Raw genomic sequence first — 17,564 nt, 5'->3', positions numbered from 1 at the left:
CGATATGCGACGATGAGAGAGAATAAAATAAAAAAAATGAAAAACACCTTGTGCTCGCCGCAATGCTGAGTCGGCAATGCGGAGAGTTCAAGGTAAGTGTGTTTTCTTTTTTTATTCTCCCTCATCGTTGTATGTCGACTCCACACCGCCTCACCGCTCTTACCTGCACTGGCCGCCGTTTGGCTGGTCGGGAAGCATTGTAGGCTTCTTTTTATAGTTTGAATTTATTTTGTACTTTGGTTGGCCTACTGCAAAGTTTGTACTTTTTCCTTCTCAGTTCTGCACTTTCTGAAAACGTAGTATCTTGCATTTTGTGTGCATGCCAAAATCTTTTTATTTAGCTTTTGTGTTGCTAATATCTGTGCATTTTTCTAACGGATTTGGAACTCAAACAAATGCTAGCATTATGTGGTGGGCCATTTTGCATTTTGTCGTGCTTTACAGCATTGTGAATTTCAAGGTCTCTTAACTCAACATCAGAAAGAAATATACCTTTAATGACTGTACACATTTGACATTGTGTCAACTGCTAGAACATCACATGCAACATGTTCTTTTTACCCATGTTACCCTTATTTAAAAAGTTTTATATTGCGCAAACAAGATCCCAAGGGATATCAGAGCGCTTTGCAATAGGACGGAAGAAAGGACATAAATACACAATTGTCAACTAATAGGGGTAATCCAGGAAAATTGCACCATGGGGGGCGGGGGGGGGGGGTAATACAAAAAACCCCAGCTATAAACAGGCAATGAAGGGGGTCACAGTCTGCGGTAAAGAGGAGCAGTAACAAATGATGGTACAACAGACGTAGGAAACTGTGTCTTCGAGCAGATGAGCCTAGCCCAATTAGGATATGAATTTATTCATAAGGAATCTTTTCGCTTGCAATTTGAGTGCCGTAGTTGAGGAGATTCTGCGTACGTCCGGTGGAAGAGAGTTCCATATCTTTGAGGCAGCGCCGGAAAAGGCTCTGAGACAAGTTCTCTTTTTGCTGAAGATGAGTGGTTTCAAAAGGCAAGTATTGGCACTTCTTGAGGCTCTTGCACCACAAGATAGCTCAAGTTTTGCGCAAGGTACCTAGGAGTATTGAAGTGAAGTACTTTGGGCGTCAGAACCGCAATCTTTTACTGAATTTGTGCTTCGTAGGGCAACCACTTAAGAGATTTTAGGACTGGGGACATGTGCTCATTTCGTTTGGTACCTGTAACCAGTTTAGCCGCTGTGCTCAGTGATGCCCTTAGTGGAGCCAGGGTGTATTTGGGAAAGCCACCGTGGGTAGCTCGGCCGTAGTCAAGCCTCGACAAGACAAGCCTTTGGACCACCTGCTTGAAATCATTTTGCATAAGGAAAAGTTTGATATTTCTGGGTGTCCTCATCATGTGGTTTGCTCCCTTACACACCTTGCTGATCCGATTTTTCATATTTAGGTGCTTGTCCATGGTGACTCCAAGCAATTTGGCTGAATCTCTGAAGAGAGGGGTGCAATTGAAGGCAGTGAGGTGACTCAACCAAATGCTAATCTTGGGGATGTGGCTGGGAGGGAAGATGAGCAGGAATTCCGTTTTGGTGGTGTTGAGCAGGAGATGGTTCTCAGTTAACCAGTTTTGAGTAGACTTTAGGGTAGTGTTGAGGGAGATGATGTTTTCCGGTGAAGAGATTTTCGAAAGAGTTGCGTATTGTCCGCATACATGTGGAAAAGAATGTTAGTGGAGTTTAATGAGTTAGCTAAAGGTTCCAAGAACAGGTTGAAGAGGATAGGAGATAGGGCGGACCTTTGGGGAACCCCCATGGGAACTGGAGAGGGCTGGGAGAGAGAGTGATTTGCCTTGACTCTTTGAGATCTGTGGTGAAGGAATGACAAAACTAATAACCAAATTAGAAATAAGTAATTGATATAATTTGAGAGGAAATGGGTTTCTCTGTGACAAGCGAAACAGGTAAGAATTTGAGCTACCCCATACCTTCATATTTCCTGCACTAAACAGAGCAGTCTTTTTCCTTTAATTTCAGGACAAGATGACTGCCAACTTAGTGGTTCTTGATTGTCGCATGCAGAGATTAAGGAATGCAAGGCAGCAGGAGGATGAGCAAGTTTCAGAAATACAGGTAAGTGGTACAGAGACAACTTCTCTATTACAATTTATGGTTTTGTATTTTTTTTAATAAAAACACTTTGGAGCCCCTTATTACCCACAATAGTGAAGTAGTGTGGCTCACCGGTTAGAGGCGGCAGACCCGAGAGCAGAGGATGGCCCGGGACCAGGGTTCGATTCCCGGCGCGGCAGGTTTCTGGACCAGGGTCAGCGGACTCGATAATTCTCTCGCCTCAGTGCCCACTCTGATCAGCGATCACACTCGGCAACTCTGGGCATTAGCTTGCCTCATCTTCACTAACGGCCCCACCAGACCGCCGGGGATGCCTGGTCTCACCCTGGAGATACCCATTAGGGACCATCTCTCAGGGAAGCCAGGAAGGGTTTCGCAGCGGTCGAAGCGCCTTGGGACCCTACGGGTAAGTAGTGCGCTATATAAATGCCTATACATTTACATTTACATTCACAAGGTTTTCTAATTGGAAGTAAGGCCCTTTGGCAAGGCACTGTTCCCTGTCCCAGTATTTTATAGCAACATATATATAAATATTTACTTTCCCTAAGTGATTCGCTAAAGTGCTTGCCTAAATGGGTAGCATGCTTTAACAGGGTAGGGTGTTTGGTTGTAAATGTCATGAGTGAGCACCATCAAGATTCAGTTATGTTATGGTATTCAGTGCTTAGCAGTGTGATAGACGAAGAAGTGCGAGACAGTTGCATAGTTTGTTTTTCAGTAAGCTGGCAGCTCTGCAGGTCCCTTTGTGATATTTCTTATGTTCATAGACCACTTAGCTGGTTAGTGTACTGGACTTTCAATTCAGGGGTATTTTCTTAAAAGATTGTGGTCCCAACCAGGCATAGATTAAAGGGGGAAATAGTGGAGTTATGTGTTGGGGTGGACTTTGTTAATGTTATCCCATATTTGATTCTGATTGTGAGATATCAAATGTGGCCGTATTATGTAGCTAGTTGGGACCTGCAGTGGTGGACTATAATAGAATCCTCTGTTGGCCAGTAGCATGTGGTAGTTCTTTTCCACACCTGATCAGATGGTAATGGGTGGTTTATTGCTGTGGACTCTTATAGTACTGCAAGATGAATATGATCCTTAGCAGTTTTATCTTATGTGAGTGTAAGAGCACCAAACAGTAAAGGGGAATTATTAAGCAGCCTGTATGAATTACAGTTGACTGTCTGACTGTTGAATGTTATGGTATTGGTTTTAGTGTGGCTTACATAATATATTGTAATTGCATTTATATAGCAATTACTACCCCTGAGGAGGCATTATTGTGCTTTACGCTCTGTAGCATGCTGCTGCGGATCCTGGATATGGTTTGTGGTTATTGGGATACGTCTTGCACTCTACAGTAATCCCTTCTAACTGGTAGATTACATTAGTAGGATATAGGTGTGATCTTTAACGTGAGAGGGGGCTATGTGAATTCATGCATTGGTTGGCGGCATTAAAAGATGTGCTACAGGAGATTCGGTATGGTTAGCTTGCAGGGGTATGACTTTTAAAGGAGAGGTTGTGGCCTTTGAAATGACGTGTGGGCAATTTGCTGGGAAACAAGAAGAAAGATTTAGTTCAGCATCCATGTGACTTAGAGTAGACTGTGCTCAGAGAGAGAGCATGCAGAGGATGGAAAGGAAGGAGACAGTCATTTCAAATAAAAAGGAATAATAATAATAATAATAATAAAATGACATTTGTAACGCGCTCAGCTTACCCGGGGGCATCCCGGCGCAACAGACCAGAAGGAGAGACTCAACTAATCACTCCTGTGGAAACAGATAGGTCTTAAGAAGTTTCCTGAATATTAGGATCTTGGGCTCTGAGCGAATCTTGAGGGGCAAAGAGTTCCAAAGAGTCGCCACCTGTACAGAGAAACGCCTGCCCCCAGAACGAGCTCTCCTTACTCTCGCTGACTGCAGAAGATGTTTTTGGTCCGAGCGCAACAGGCGTGGGGGCTTATAAGGACGGGCCATGTTAGAAAGGATGGGGGGGCCTTTGCCATGCAGAATTCTGTGGGCCGTGCACAGCGCCTTAAATTTCACCCGCTCCTTCACGGGAATGCCGACATTTAGAATTTTTTAGATCAAGGTCAGTTTTCATGAAGTGTTTTTAGAAATATAATAGAGGCTTCCTTAGATAGCATGCAAAACTGTAGGAGGAAACAACATTATTTGCATGTGTTACCATACCACTGTACCCCATGAGAACCCCAACTTGCACACATCACTATCACTCACTTGGTAAATACAGTTAAAGATGGCTTTATTTTCTCATAAAATCTGATGTAAGGAAACCGCAAAAACAGGAATGTTGTATTTTAAACGTTTATGCTAGAGATGCTCCTCCCTTTTCCCTGAAAAATCAGGGTGGGATAAAGGAGAACAGGGTCTGTTTTAGTGAATTTGTGTAAGGCTATGCTTCCAAGGACAGGTAGCACTGGGGCTGTCTCCAGTCTGGAGCACCCATAATATAGGCACAATGAAGTGTGAGATTTTACACCTGGCTGTGATTCAGCCTTCCTGCAACAGCAATCAGACTCCCAAAAAGTTGTGTGTAGAAACTGCCTCACCTGAGGAATAGAAACTTCAGTCCTACCCTTCACAGTTCCCATCTACCAAACCTGCAGTGCTCAAGGAGAGCAGGTAATCAGCAGTCTTTCCCTAAGGAGGCTCTAATTACATTTTCAAGGGGAGCCGGTCTCCCTTTCTTCCCACTCCAGCACATCGTCTCCACTCTCGAGCCATAGGGATGCGGGTTAATAACGTACAGTACTCGAACTTTGGGTCAACTGGAATAGTTTCTGTCATCTTGCAGCAGTGGGCTTGCCTTGGCTGACGGTGTACAATGGCAGCATGTCGTGACTCATAATTTGTTGACAGTGAACAGACCTCCTCATATTTTATTTTTTTCCAGCATAGGTCCAGAAATTCTGGGTCCACAAAAGACTTTCAGAATATTGTCACAAGCAATATCTCCATACAATGAGTCTAAATGAAATAATTTATGTACGTATTGACTATCCTGAAAACCTGGAATCTATCAACCCCCCCTCAACGTATGGTGGACATACATATCCTGTTGATGCCACCTAGCATAGGTCAGTCCAGGAACTGAATCTCTTCTCTACTCAAATATGCACAGGAACCATATTCTGTGTGTCAAACTACTTTGTGTGGCACTGTATGGGTGTGAGTTTCATTCCCACCATCATATACGAGGGGGATACCTCTCAGTAGGATACGGTTCTCCCCTGGCCTTCCAGAACTGGTCTCAGTTAACACTGCATACAGAATACATACAGGGAAGACACATGTCACTTTCACCCAAAGGACTTTGCTCATAATGGTGGGTTATGGGTCAGGGGTTAGATGGCAACTGCATCTTCAGCTAATAATAATCACATTTGGTACTGAGCCTGATCTTTCTCGTCGCCCCTGTGCCTTTCCTAGACTAGAGTATCTCCATGACTTAGAAACAGTTAACAGTATTGTAGGAAAATGGGCTCTGACCCATTTAAATCCCTGGATCTTTGCTTTTTGGACTAGCAGGTTTTTGGAATTTTGCAATGACTGGGTCTCACTTACTGGGTCTCAATCACTGTACGCTCTGTTGTTTGGGACTGGGCGTGCTGGCCGCCAGTGTCTGCCTTTAAACTAGGGTCTGCTGCTGCTCAGCTGGGGTAGAAGTCCCCGGGTTGGATGCACATGAACACATGCATGTGCAATCACGTGTAGACTGAGCAAGTGGAACTGCCATCCAGGTCAGCCCAGTATTTGCTAACAGGTAGCCTGTCACAGAAAGGACCCTTCATGGATTAGTGCTGACCCATGCTCAGGCCTTGTAATGTGAGTGGGCATTCACAGTTTTCGTTTGTGGTGCTTTATTGAAACGTGTCTGTGCTTCACTGTTGTACAGTATGGGTTGAATGTGCACTAAAGTACAATTCTGCAGTAGTTAGGCCTAGTGACCAAGGTGACACATAAATCTTCTGGTAAACAAGGATCACAAGTGTGGATTTAATGTTAATTTTTTGAAATCTCCACACCTTCTGGCTCATGAAGATGTATCATATTTCTGTGACTCAGCTCCTAATTAGAGTTTGCCTTTTGTTCATCCCCTGGGCCAAGTTAAATACTCTGCTGCCCAGCAGGAGGATCAAAGTTAACAGTGAGTCATTACATGTAGTAATGAATGTCATTTTAAAACTGCACCGTCCTTAAATGGTTTTAATAATGCCACATTGGTTTACTGTAACATAATGCTGCTTTTATCATTAAGGTAGCACACTGACCAAGCCAGTAAGCCTGATTTTTTATAACTATACCCCTTTATATTGTGTCTAGAAAATTCTATACTATGGGTTTAGGGTTCAGGAGTTCCTATAGGTATTTACACTTGCCAACTTGTGTGTACTTGCAGTTTGATGCATAGTATTGAGTATTGTGTACATTATTAAGTATTTTATTATAAATAAGTGCTCTGTCTGGACACTGCTCTATTGGGTATTATGTCTTGTCTGCCTGCAGTCTGGAATACTAGCCCACTGGCCATGGACTGCTCTTCCTTTCAACCCAGAGAGAGTCAAGTGCTACAGCAAGCTACTTGGTGCAGACTCATTACTCTTGAAAAACTCACTTCCTTCCCAACTAACAGCCCACTTTCTCATAGACATTTTCCAAGGTGAAACAGTGCAGGGCTTTGGATCTACATTGAAAGCATCAACCCAAACTCCCCCACTCTAGGGGACAACTACATTAACAGACTAACAAGACCCCTGAACTAGGATCCTATCCTGTCCACAATCGGATTTCCTCTGCAAATAGGGGCTATCACACATGGTATGTCACAGCTCTGAGCTTGAACACATCTAACAGATGATTGAACATATCTGCCCACTTATTGTCCCACTCAGACATACAAGGCACTGGGTCACCATTGCTTCGAGGTCCCTCCAGACTTCAAAGTGGTATGGGACCAGAATTCCCCAAGGGAATATCTGCCAGAGTATAGGCAAATGGCCAACTTTCCTACTATTGGGCTTCCAACTAGGTGCTATCTCAATCTTGTGGAGTCCATTTCAGAAGACCTACCTAGAGGCGTTCGCCCATGTAGGTGTGAAGCATCATATATGTGCACCCATTCACTGGCCAACCGTACTCTAACACTGAGGTCTCCAACCCTTTTCAGTAATAAGAGCTGTTTATCTTCATTGAGGATCACCCCGAGCTACTGTTAATATTAGAGTTGTAATAGTGACCACATCAGGCAAAATTACATTAGTGGCCACCATTTATAAGATTAACAGCACTGAACCACTGGGAGCACAATGCATGGTTGCCATCAGTAATTAAAAAATGCTTTGTTAATGTGGGTAATGTATAACAGCCATAGCTGCAATGTCCCTGCACTAAGTTAATATTAATAGTAATAAGTCTCCCCAATGTCATATGATGTATTACTCAAATATCTGCATTAAATCTATTTTGGAAATTCACAGATTTTAATCCAAACAACATCAGCTCATGAGTTCTGAAAATACACACATTTTCATCTCAAATACACACTTTTCAGTATTGATATACATATATTAATTCAACCAAGCAAAAGCGTCTAATTTAGTGGGCGGGGCTGCATATGTGATCCAGTCACTATACTCATTATCTAGTCACTGTACTTGTGAGAAGACTCACTCTGTAGGGAGGGACCGCTGCGTTTTCAACATTCCTCCTCTGAAGTTGCTTTGCTTTATATAAAAAATAAAACTAAGCAAGTGTGTACCCTACGTGATTACCTGAAACATGCTAGTTCCCTCTTCTCAATAGTGGAAGGCAAGGATGAAGGTGGGTCTTCTCTGTTTATGTGTGAGACATGATTAGACCTCCTCTGTGGTGGCATCTACACACTGCCAAGATGAAATAAGTTCCCCATTGTCATGTACACTAGGAGAAGGTTGTCAGATAACTATTAATTTCTAATTTTTCACAGTTTAACGATTTGTATACTTAGAAGATCTTTGGTCTCTTATGTTTATGTGATTCTCTTGATTTTTGCTCTGATATGTAGAGCCCATACACTTTTCAGACTTCAATAAATACTCCTAACAGAATGGATAACTTACAATCTGAAAACAAGGGAACAGTATGAACAGCAAGAGTGTGACGGATTTACAGTTAAAAGAAGCATTGACAAGGCCAATAGGTATGGCGTTTGTATAGTGCATGCGCACAGAGGAACAAAACATACAAGGCAAGCTACAAAGACAAACGCATCTACAGAAACCTAGTCGCATAGACTGACAGAAATAAATGCCCCCCATGCATAAAGACTTAAAAAGTTGCAGACATCCAAGCAAGCATAACAAAAAGCTGTTGTAAAAGTATCAAGGAACAATAAGATCAACATCAGAGGCAAATGGGGTGATACGCTGCAAGGAAACATGAGTCACCTGATTAGGTTGAATTTGCTTTGTAAAACAATATGATCACTATGTATTGCCATGCAATCTATACTAAGCTTATCAGCAGCTGGTCACAGAAAAGGGTAGTGGAATTTAAGTTAATATGTAATGTTAATGTTTCTTTTCATGATGTTTTCTATCATCAGCAAGCATGGAAAAAATAATCTCCACTTTTGCCTGTAAATCTTTTATAAATGATGTGCAAAGCATTGTGCCTAATGGAGAACCTTGTGGGGCTACACTGTCTCTCATGACAGTCAAATGTCTTTGTAATATCGCTGGTGCTTATTACAAGCTGTGAAGAGGTTCGGCCCAAATTGAGATGTTATGTTATTAAAAAGGAAAAGGGCACATAATGTGAGAAAACCTTGTGTTATTCAGTGCACAAATATTGACTGCCTTGGTTATTCCACAGTATTTTATGGAAAATTCATTATGTTGTGGTAATATCACACCCAGTAATTAGCATATCATGTGTATGGGTAATTCTGAATGTGGTGTTACTGCTTCGGTAACGAGTCTCTGTGTATATAATAACCGAGGAAAGACCGAATCTAGCACTCTATCTGATGTTGTGGATCCAATTATTTTTACCCCAAAAATCACGGTAATTGTTTTTGTACATATTTAGCACTTGTGCTTTCACTTTCCATTTTGAAAAGATCAGCTGACTCCTGAATTATATGTCTGGTGACTGTGACCAGCTGATATTCATAGCGAATTAAACTCTAAAACAATGTGACTCTACAAACAAAACATCTATCCTATCTCTCTTACATAATTATTATCCCTCAATAAAACCTAAGGGCTAAAGAGCCAGAATGAAACACATGCCAGCCAACTTTGGAATGAATGAAAACAAATTCTAATTGTCAAGCACAAAAATAATGAATGTGATTATTAGATTAAAGGGAACTGAGTACACAACATTAGAGAGAGTACCTCCGATTTTTCACATTGTTGAACCCACTGAATGTTGATCCAGTCCAAGAGAAAACAATGGAAATAATGCTACCATTTAAACCTACTCTACCATGCATATCCACGACGAGGTTGCTTTGCTCAAGATCTCTGATTTTCAAATAGAGCATATATAGTATGAAGCCTATTTCTTGGATATGGTTTTGGAGCCTTCTCACCCATTGTTCCCTCTTCCTCAACACAGGCCCAGTATTTAGTCCTGGAGGAGCACATCCGCCAGGAGTTTGCCGTGCTGTACCGTTGGCTCCAGGAGCGGGAGATGTCCATGACCAGGGAGCTGAAAAGAGAGAAGGAGTTGCTGCTTGAGGTCATCCGTTCCAATGACAGGACCTTGAAGGAGGGAATTCAGGCAGCAGAGGAGAAGGCTGAACAGATCCGCTGCCACCTAGAGAAACAGGAGCCCACCGACTTCCTCAGGGTTAGTAGAGTCTCCTGATGACACTATAGACAAAACCAGGAGCTTCTCTGAACTCCCTCTGTGTTCGCCCCATTAGTGAAGAAGCCTCTTAGGGCCATCTGGTTAGCAATGCTTCGTCCCCCTTCATGTCGTCATTCTTCTTAGAGTTGAACTAGGATGTGGGGGGGGGGGCATGCGGGGATCTTAGGACTGGTGAGTATAGCTGTGCAATGACATGGCAGGACTTGAGCCCTGTGATCGAAGATGGCCAGTTTCAAGTAACACAACTGACCCTATGGCTGCACATTTGCTTTATCTCACATGTAGAATTCCAGGTTCCCAGCAGATGCACATTTCTGGCAACAGCAGATGTAATTGATCTCTCAAGGCAGTCAGTCACTGATGTTTTGCTTTTTCTTACAGGATATGAACTCGTTCATTACAAAGTAAGTGTCACTTTCCCCTTTTTTGTGCACCTCGAACTGCTGAATATCCTCAATGCAAGATTGACCTACAGAGAGGGAGGAGGATATCAAGGGAAACCGCTTCAAGAGTGTGGGATAGTGCATGAAATAGGAGGAGGGTGGTGGAAAGTGATAGAAGAGTCAGAGAAAATGGGGAGAGTGGCAAATGAAAACACTTAAAATTTAGGTGATGAGTTACATTTAATGGGACCAAAAACATATTGAAAGGGAGATGAGATGGCAAGGAAGGGAGAGGAACAAGAACATGGTAGAAATGAAGAATGGCGCAAAGAGGTAATGCAGAGGTAGGTAGGTTGGTTGAAGTAAGAGAACTAAAAGCTAGGGGAGGCATAAAAACATTTGAAGCGGAGCATGTTGTAGAATATTGATCTACTGGGAGGGTTTGAGGTATTCCAGAATTGGTCAGGCGCGCAACCAAGTAACCGCAAAGTATTATACTGCTATGGAGTATCGAAATCCAGGCAAAAGGGCGGGCGGTAATCCCTCGTAACCGCTCAAGGTTGGATCACGAAAATCCACACAAATTGCACAAAAACAACAAAACCCCTGCACTGGATAAACAACAATAATGTCTGGGTGACTTCGAGTTTCAGTAGCATAAGTCAAATGTGCACATCGAAAATTTTCAAAGTCAATAGACTGCAAAGTGCTGAAAAAGGAATTTCAATGAAGTAAAGTTCTTGGTATAAAACACCGGTTTATTGTTCCTCTTGTACTGGCCAACACGTGTTTCATCGCAGGGAAACAGACTGCGAATCTTCAGGGCCTCTTAAACGAAAGAACCGGAAATGGTGTTGTGGCCAACGCCCGAAAAGGCGAAATGTAGAGGATGGACTTTACTCGCGTAGTTTGATGGTTCCTTAATGTAGTGGTAAGGAGGCCATAACCGGGAGGAGAAGATATTGAAGCAGTAGCGCTCAAGTTAAGGTAGACAGGCGGATGCACCTGACTGAATGTGTTCCCCCTCCTGTAGTTCCCGGCGCCGTTTTTCAAAGACGGTCTTTGAAAAACGGCGCCGGGAACTACAGGAGGGGGAACACATTCTGTCAGGTGCATCCGCCTGTCTACCTTAACTTGAGCGCTACTGCTTCAATATCTTCTCCTCCCGGTTATGGCCTCCTTACCACTACATTAAGGAACCATCAAACTACGCGAGTAAAGTCCATCCTCTACATTTCGCCTTTTCGGGCGTTGGCCACAACACCATTTCCGGTTCTTTCGTTTAAGAGGCCCTGAAGATTCGCAGTCTGTTTCCCTGCGATGAAACACGTGTTGGCCAGTACAAGAGGAACAATAAACCGGTGTTTTATACCAAGAACTTTACTTCATTGAAATTCCTTTTTCAGCACTTTGCAGTCTATTGACTTTGAAAATTTTCGATGTGCACATTTGACTTATGCTACTGAAACTCGAAGTCACCCAGACATTATTGTTGTTTATCCAGTGCAGGGGTTTTGTTGTTTTTGTGCATGTTGTAGAATATGTAATGGTGATGGGAAATAATAAGCACGATAAAGGGAACTGTTGTGGGAGGAAAGAGAGGAATCTTATTTAATGATGAGGGGTAGAGGTGGAGAAGGCCGTTTCAAAGGGCTATCTGTATCAGATATAGACCCTAAGATGAGGGCAAGGTAGCACTGACATGGGCCAGTGGTTGGGCAGTTTAAGACTCCATTGAAAATTATAAGTCAAGCCTTAAAGTAAGTCCCGGAGACTGTGCTGGATTAAAGAGGGTCGAACATGGATGTGCCTCATGATGAAAGAGTTTCACATTGAATCATATGGATGCAAAATGTGAAGAATGTAAATCTCTCTTGTGCAAGATTTTGATGAGGTTTTCCCCAGCTTTGAGGGAGCAGCGCTTATTCACAGCTTGGTGCATCTTATTCAGTAATGATTACTGACATTTGCTTGCAGGTACTTTAATGAGGAGAGCAAAGATCCAACTCTGAGTCCTGATGTCAGTGTTGCTGCAGGAGACCTCTGCCTGGGTCGTTTCAGGGGCCCATTCCAGTATGCCGTGTGGAAGGAGATGAAGAACATCGTGCAGCCAGGTGAGTGTCACTACTGAGAGCACTCTGCCCACCGATCAAGCAGGAGTTTTGAAAAATATGAAAATATATATCTTGTTACAGACATTTTGGGGTAAACCCTTATTTCAAATTTAAAAAGCGATTATTGTTTTTTGTCTGGTCATTTCCTTTGCCTGTGGTTTGTACCATGCTTATTTAGAAACCAGAGGTAAATGCTTGCACTACGGCTTGAAGAGTGTTGGCATCAGCTCCTTTTTTCTGACCTCAATGATTGGTGGCTTCAGCTGCTCGTTTCTGACTTCAGTGACTCTGACTCTGCTCACTGTATGCTTTGAGATCTATTTAATTGACTATGTGTTTGTGTTGCATTTCCAGTTCCGTCACCAGTGACATTTGATCCAAAGACCTCTCACCCCAGACTCATCCTCTCCAAAGACTTGACCAGCATGATCGTGGGGGACCCAGAGGAAGAGGTGCAGGAGCATCCGCTCCGCTTCAGCAAAAGTGGCTGTGTTCTCGGCTCCATGGACATCTCTTCTGGAAGGCACTACTGGGAGGTGGCAGTGGCCAACAAGACCAGCTGGGATATTGGCGTGGCCAAGGTCTCTGTTGACAGGAAGAAGATCATCAAGCTGAAGCCTGAAAATGGCTACTGGGCAATCTGGTTGCGAAATGGGCATGAATACAAGGCTCTAGATACCCCTTCCAAGAACCTTAGCCTAAAAGGGCAACCCCAGAAGATTGGGGTGTATCTGGACTATGAAGCTGGACAGCTTTCCTTTTACAATGCCGACGACATGTCTCATATCTATACCTTCAAGGACACCTTCACTGAAGTCCTCTACCCCATGTTTGGTCCAGGTGTCAACGATGGGACATACAGCGAACCAGTGCAAATCCTCCATCTGAAACTATAATCCTCCTGTCAAAGTACATATAGTGTAGTCTAGAGAGATGGACATGCATAACCTCTGAAACTCTGTTAAAGAATACAACACAGATGATGGTCTCACGTCAAAGTGGTGAGAATCCTTGATCCAAACCCTCAGCTAGATTGGTCTGAAAGCTGGGCACAGGAATGCATGACAACACCATGTAAGGCTACAGCCCACTATCTAGGGAGAACTGCTTGGGAAGAGATGAATAATGAAAGAAATCGGGATCCAGTGAAAGTCACCCTGCTACCTACCTAGATAGCTGTGCACAAGAAAAACTGGGAAGTAAACCTACTTGGGCCTATGAAAACTTCTTCATAGAACATTATTCTAGAAGCCTATCCCTCAAGTTCGATCTGTTCAGGAAAGTTATAGAATAATAAGATGTACACAATGCCAGTGAGACTCTTTCGAGAAATGCACAGTACCAATGAGACTCTTCACTCTAGACTGCAGACCTACTTTCGAATCAGTTTTGCATAGGAAGGACAGAGATAGAATCATACAAAAAAGACTGTGAATTTCAGCCAGGTTATATTGAAATCTACAATTAATATTTGAGCAAAATTTACCATGTGACGAAATTCAATGGGGATTATTCACATTTTTTTAATCCGAAAGAAAAACAAACTGGTTTTTACTAGACTTAGGTCAGTGAGTCAGTGATTCAAAGGGCTAGTGAACGTCCTATATACTGAATCAAAGACCTGCGACGGGTGGATCAAGGAACTCAGTTCACAGAATAATGAGAGCAGACAGACTATCAAGGACTAAACTGGTACAATTCATGCAAAGCAGCTAATTCAATCAATATATGTTTACGTTTAAAGATAAATGGAACTATTAAAGCACAAACACACCTCGACAAAATGATTACACCACAGAGAATTACAAACGTCCTGATTCTAAAATGATCCTCTCCATCCTGATGAGACATGAGATAAAAACACATTCTATATGAAGGACTGATCACTTCCAAGCCATGTTACTTCTGTGTCTAACAGATGAAGTCAAGAACCTCCCCATTGCACTTCAAATCAGTTTAATAGGTAACATGTTTAAATACAAAAACTGTGACCCATAAGCTGCAAAACTAAATGTGAATCCCAGATTATAACATTTTCCCCAGAGGTGACAATACCTTCTTGTTTACACTAATATTTTTAAGGTATTATGAACATTATTTTGAGATATATTTATGTTGCATTTAACTATATAGAGGGCATATCATTAACTAAAATTCAAAGTTTGTTTTTCATGTGATGAATGCCTTCTTAACACACCGCTGTAAATATAAACTACAATAGCAAAGTGGGTGGCTTTATGCTCACTGGTGGCTTCTGAAAAACCTTGTTGGTTAGAAGTTTGAATCACAGCAAGACTACCTCAGCCGTCCAATGTTCCACGAATGGTACAGTTATTGTCATGAGAGTGGGTAATAGTAACATCTTTTAATTCGTTCATTATTAGAAGCTGTAGAAGGATGATGCAGAGGTCCGCAAAGAAAAATATGATTGCCACAGATAACTAGTAGAGGGTGCGGAGAGCTGGGTTGATGTGGTACAATGGCTGCAGTTGAATGAGAAGTCTTGCTGCAATATTTTTTATTAGGTGACTTCAGAGTTTTAGATGAGGTTTTGAGGTAGACATATTTTGCATCCTCTTTTGGAAGCTGTGACTAAATGATCTCATAGGAAGCAAAAAAATATAATTCCTTGAGTAAATGTTTTTAAGCAAATAAATATCAATCATTTGAAATTATGTGTCTTTTGTGCTATAATCCATGTTGCCTTTTTTAAAGAAGTTTTATAAAGTTCCCAGTTACCAAAGAAAGGCATCCTGGTGCTTAGCGTTAAGCAACATCCCGAGTTTGACCAAAAGCTAGCTGTCAGATCAAAAGAACCAAGTTTCCAGGCTTTAGTCAAGAAACAGTGATTAACAGTGGTCTCATTTGAAAGCCAGTGAAGACACCTGTGATTTTCAGAAACATGGGTCCTCTCCAGTTTGTTATGGTGGTATTTGGGGACAGATAAAGTGCAATACAGTAGTTCTGACGTGAGCCACAATCATGCAAATCACTTGGAAATGCATCATTGATGAAAGTAAAGGAAGAACTTTGCTGAAAAGCGTAAGCTGAAAAAACAACTGTCAGACAATTTGGCTATTTGAATGTAGCAAGAGAGTTCATTGTTGAAGATAAATCCAAGGTTGCACACAGAAGATACAAGAAGAAAAGCAGTCCCCAAAGAGGGCACCATTCTCTGGACCATATTGAAGTTTTCTCGTGTCTAGTTTAGGTGAATTCCTTTTCTTCCAGGATGGCACAGGAATGAGACACGGTTGAAAATTCTGTTGTGCTTGATGGCAATTTACATCTAATCTGATCATTAACTGTGTATCAACTTTATTAGATGTAAACTGTCAAAATACACAAAGCATAGGGCTTAAATCTGACTCCGGTGGGACACCAGAAGAAAGCTTATGAGAAGATGTTATAGAGGGATGGAAAAATGTTTGTACTCATTCAGGTAGAAAAGATTGAACCCTACCAAAGGATTTATTACAGATACCTATCTCACACAGCCTATCCAGTATGACTGCAGGGAACACTGTGTCAAAAGCCGTGGACAACTCAAGTGTCTTGCTTGGTTTGGTGTATTGCACCTATCCCCCTCTCCCATCCAGCATTGTCCAGAGATAATTCATCACTGCCACAAAAGCTATTTCTGACATTGAAAATTCACAAAAATGAAAATGTATTCTTTTCCTTTTTAAAAGCCCCTCTTCAGATTAGGCAGCAGCAGCATGAGAGGGTCTTCTGCAGTCACATCATAACAGATTTGACTGACATGTATAATTTGCCAGGATACTTCAGATGGAAGCCTTGGAAGACAAGTGTGTATTCATTACTCCCATTTGTATCCTACTGAGAGTCTTTGACTGAAAGTAAAATAGGAAATTATGTCACTTTTCAGGTGGTTTGGTTGGTGTCTAAGAAGAAGATATTCCGATCTGACAAAGCAAGGGCATTTGCTTATTCCAAACATAAAAGCACAGGGCAGGGGTCAAGAGCTTGGTGGACAAGTAAAGGACAGATGAGTGGAGAAGTGTGGCTCACTGGTTAGAGGAGGCAGACCTGGAAGCAGAGGTCAGCCCTGGACCAGGGTTCAATTCCCGGCTCAGCGGGGTCTTGAGTCCTAAAAAATGTCCATGGACTCTACAATTCTTGCTCCGGTGCCTACTCGATTCACACTCTGCGACTCTGGGCAATAGCTTGCTTAATCTCCACAACGGCCCCTCGCGGCGGGATGCCTGGCTTTCACCTTGCGGATACCCTGCCGGGGGTATCTCACAGGGGAATACCAGGACGGGTTCCCTAAGCAAGCGCTTAGAAACCGCTCGGTGATTTGCGCTATATAAATTCCTGTACATTTACATTTACATTTACATATTCAGAACGAACCTTCCTTGAGAATTCTCGGACAATGTAAGTAGACTCTGACAACCGTGTTGCTTTGAGGTTGAGGTCGAAGTCCAAGGTGATTTCAGTGAAGGTGCAAGTAAGGTTCAATGGCTTTTGCATTGTAATGGTTGACAGGCGAGGACTTCTGTTCTTCTGACATTTAGTTTCAGGTGGTTGCTTGTCCTTGGATGATGGAGTTGAGGTGGCATCTAAATGTATTGCAACCAGTTTCTGATTGATTCAGGTTCCATTTTCAGCAGAATTTAAGATGTACACAATATTAAAACAGTCTGGGCAAAGGATTCAGTGAGATATGACAAAGGACTGAGGTAAATGTTATAGAAGATTAGTGCAATTACTGATCTCTATGATGGACTAAGGTTCAGTAGAGGAGGGGATTTGGTGAAATACATAGGCAAGATGAGGTGTGTATGGCACAAGAGCAAGGAATTAATCTAGTCAAAGGTCACATCTCAAATTCCAAATCACGGAGGTATAGTAGGAGGGTTGAGTGATCAACCGAATTGGAAACAACTAAGTTATCAAGAGGTGTGAGAACATCTGCTCCATTCCATTCTGTTTGTACCTTGAGGGCATCAGAAGTGGTGATTATGGTAGAGTCTATCCGAAACTGAGGGTGAAATCCAAATCCTAAACTCAGTGTCAGCAATATGTTCCTAGGCCTCAGTGTGCTCAT

At 42.4% G+C, this 17,564-nt stretch overlaps 1 protein-coding gene across 1 annotated transcript in view; it reads left to right on the top strand.

Moving 5' to 3' along the window:
* Window positions 1-15,162, top strand: part of LOC147703637 (zinc-binding protein A33-like) — a 54,499-nt gene extending 39,337 nt beyond the window's left edge. Inside the window, exons 2-6 of the mRNA XM_086931976.1 lie at window positions 2,015-2,110; window positions 9,739-9,972; window positions 10,375-10,397; window positions 12,354-12,490; window positions 12,845-15,162. Coding sequence (XP_086788102.1) covers window positions 2,015-2,110; window positions 9,739-9,972; window positions 10,375-10,397; window positions 12,354-12,490; window positions 12,845-13,386 — 1,032 coding nt within the window. The 3' untranslated portion in view covers window positions 13,387-15,162. The remainder of the gene's footprint in view (window positions 1-2,014; window positions 2,111-9,738; window positions 9,973-10,374; window positions 10,398-12,353; window positions 12,491-12,844) is intronic.
* Window positions 15,163-17,564: the final 2,402 nt, after the last annotated feature.

This window comes from Lissotriton vulgaris, chromosome 7, assembly GCF_964263255.1.
Source record: "Lissotriton vulgaris chromosome 7, aLisVul1.2, whole genome shotgun sequence".
NCBI lineage: Eukaryota > Metazoa > Chordata > Amphibia > Caudata > Salamandridae > Lissotriton > Lissotriton vulgaris.
This window is presented reverse-complemented; position numbering and strand designations above follow the sequence as displayed.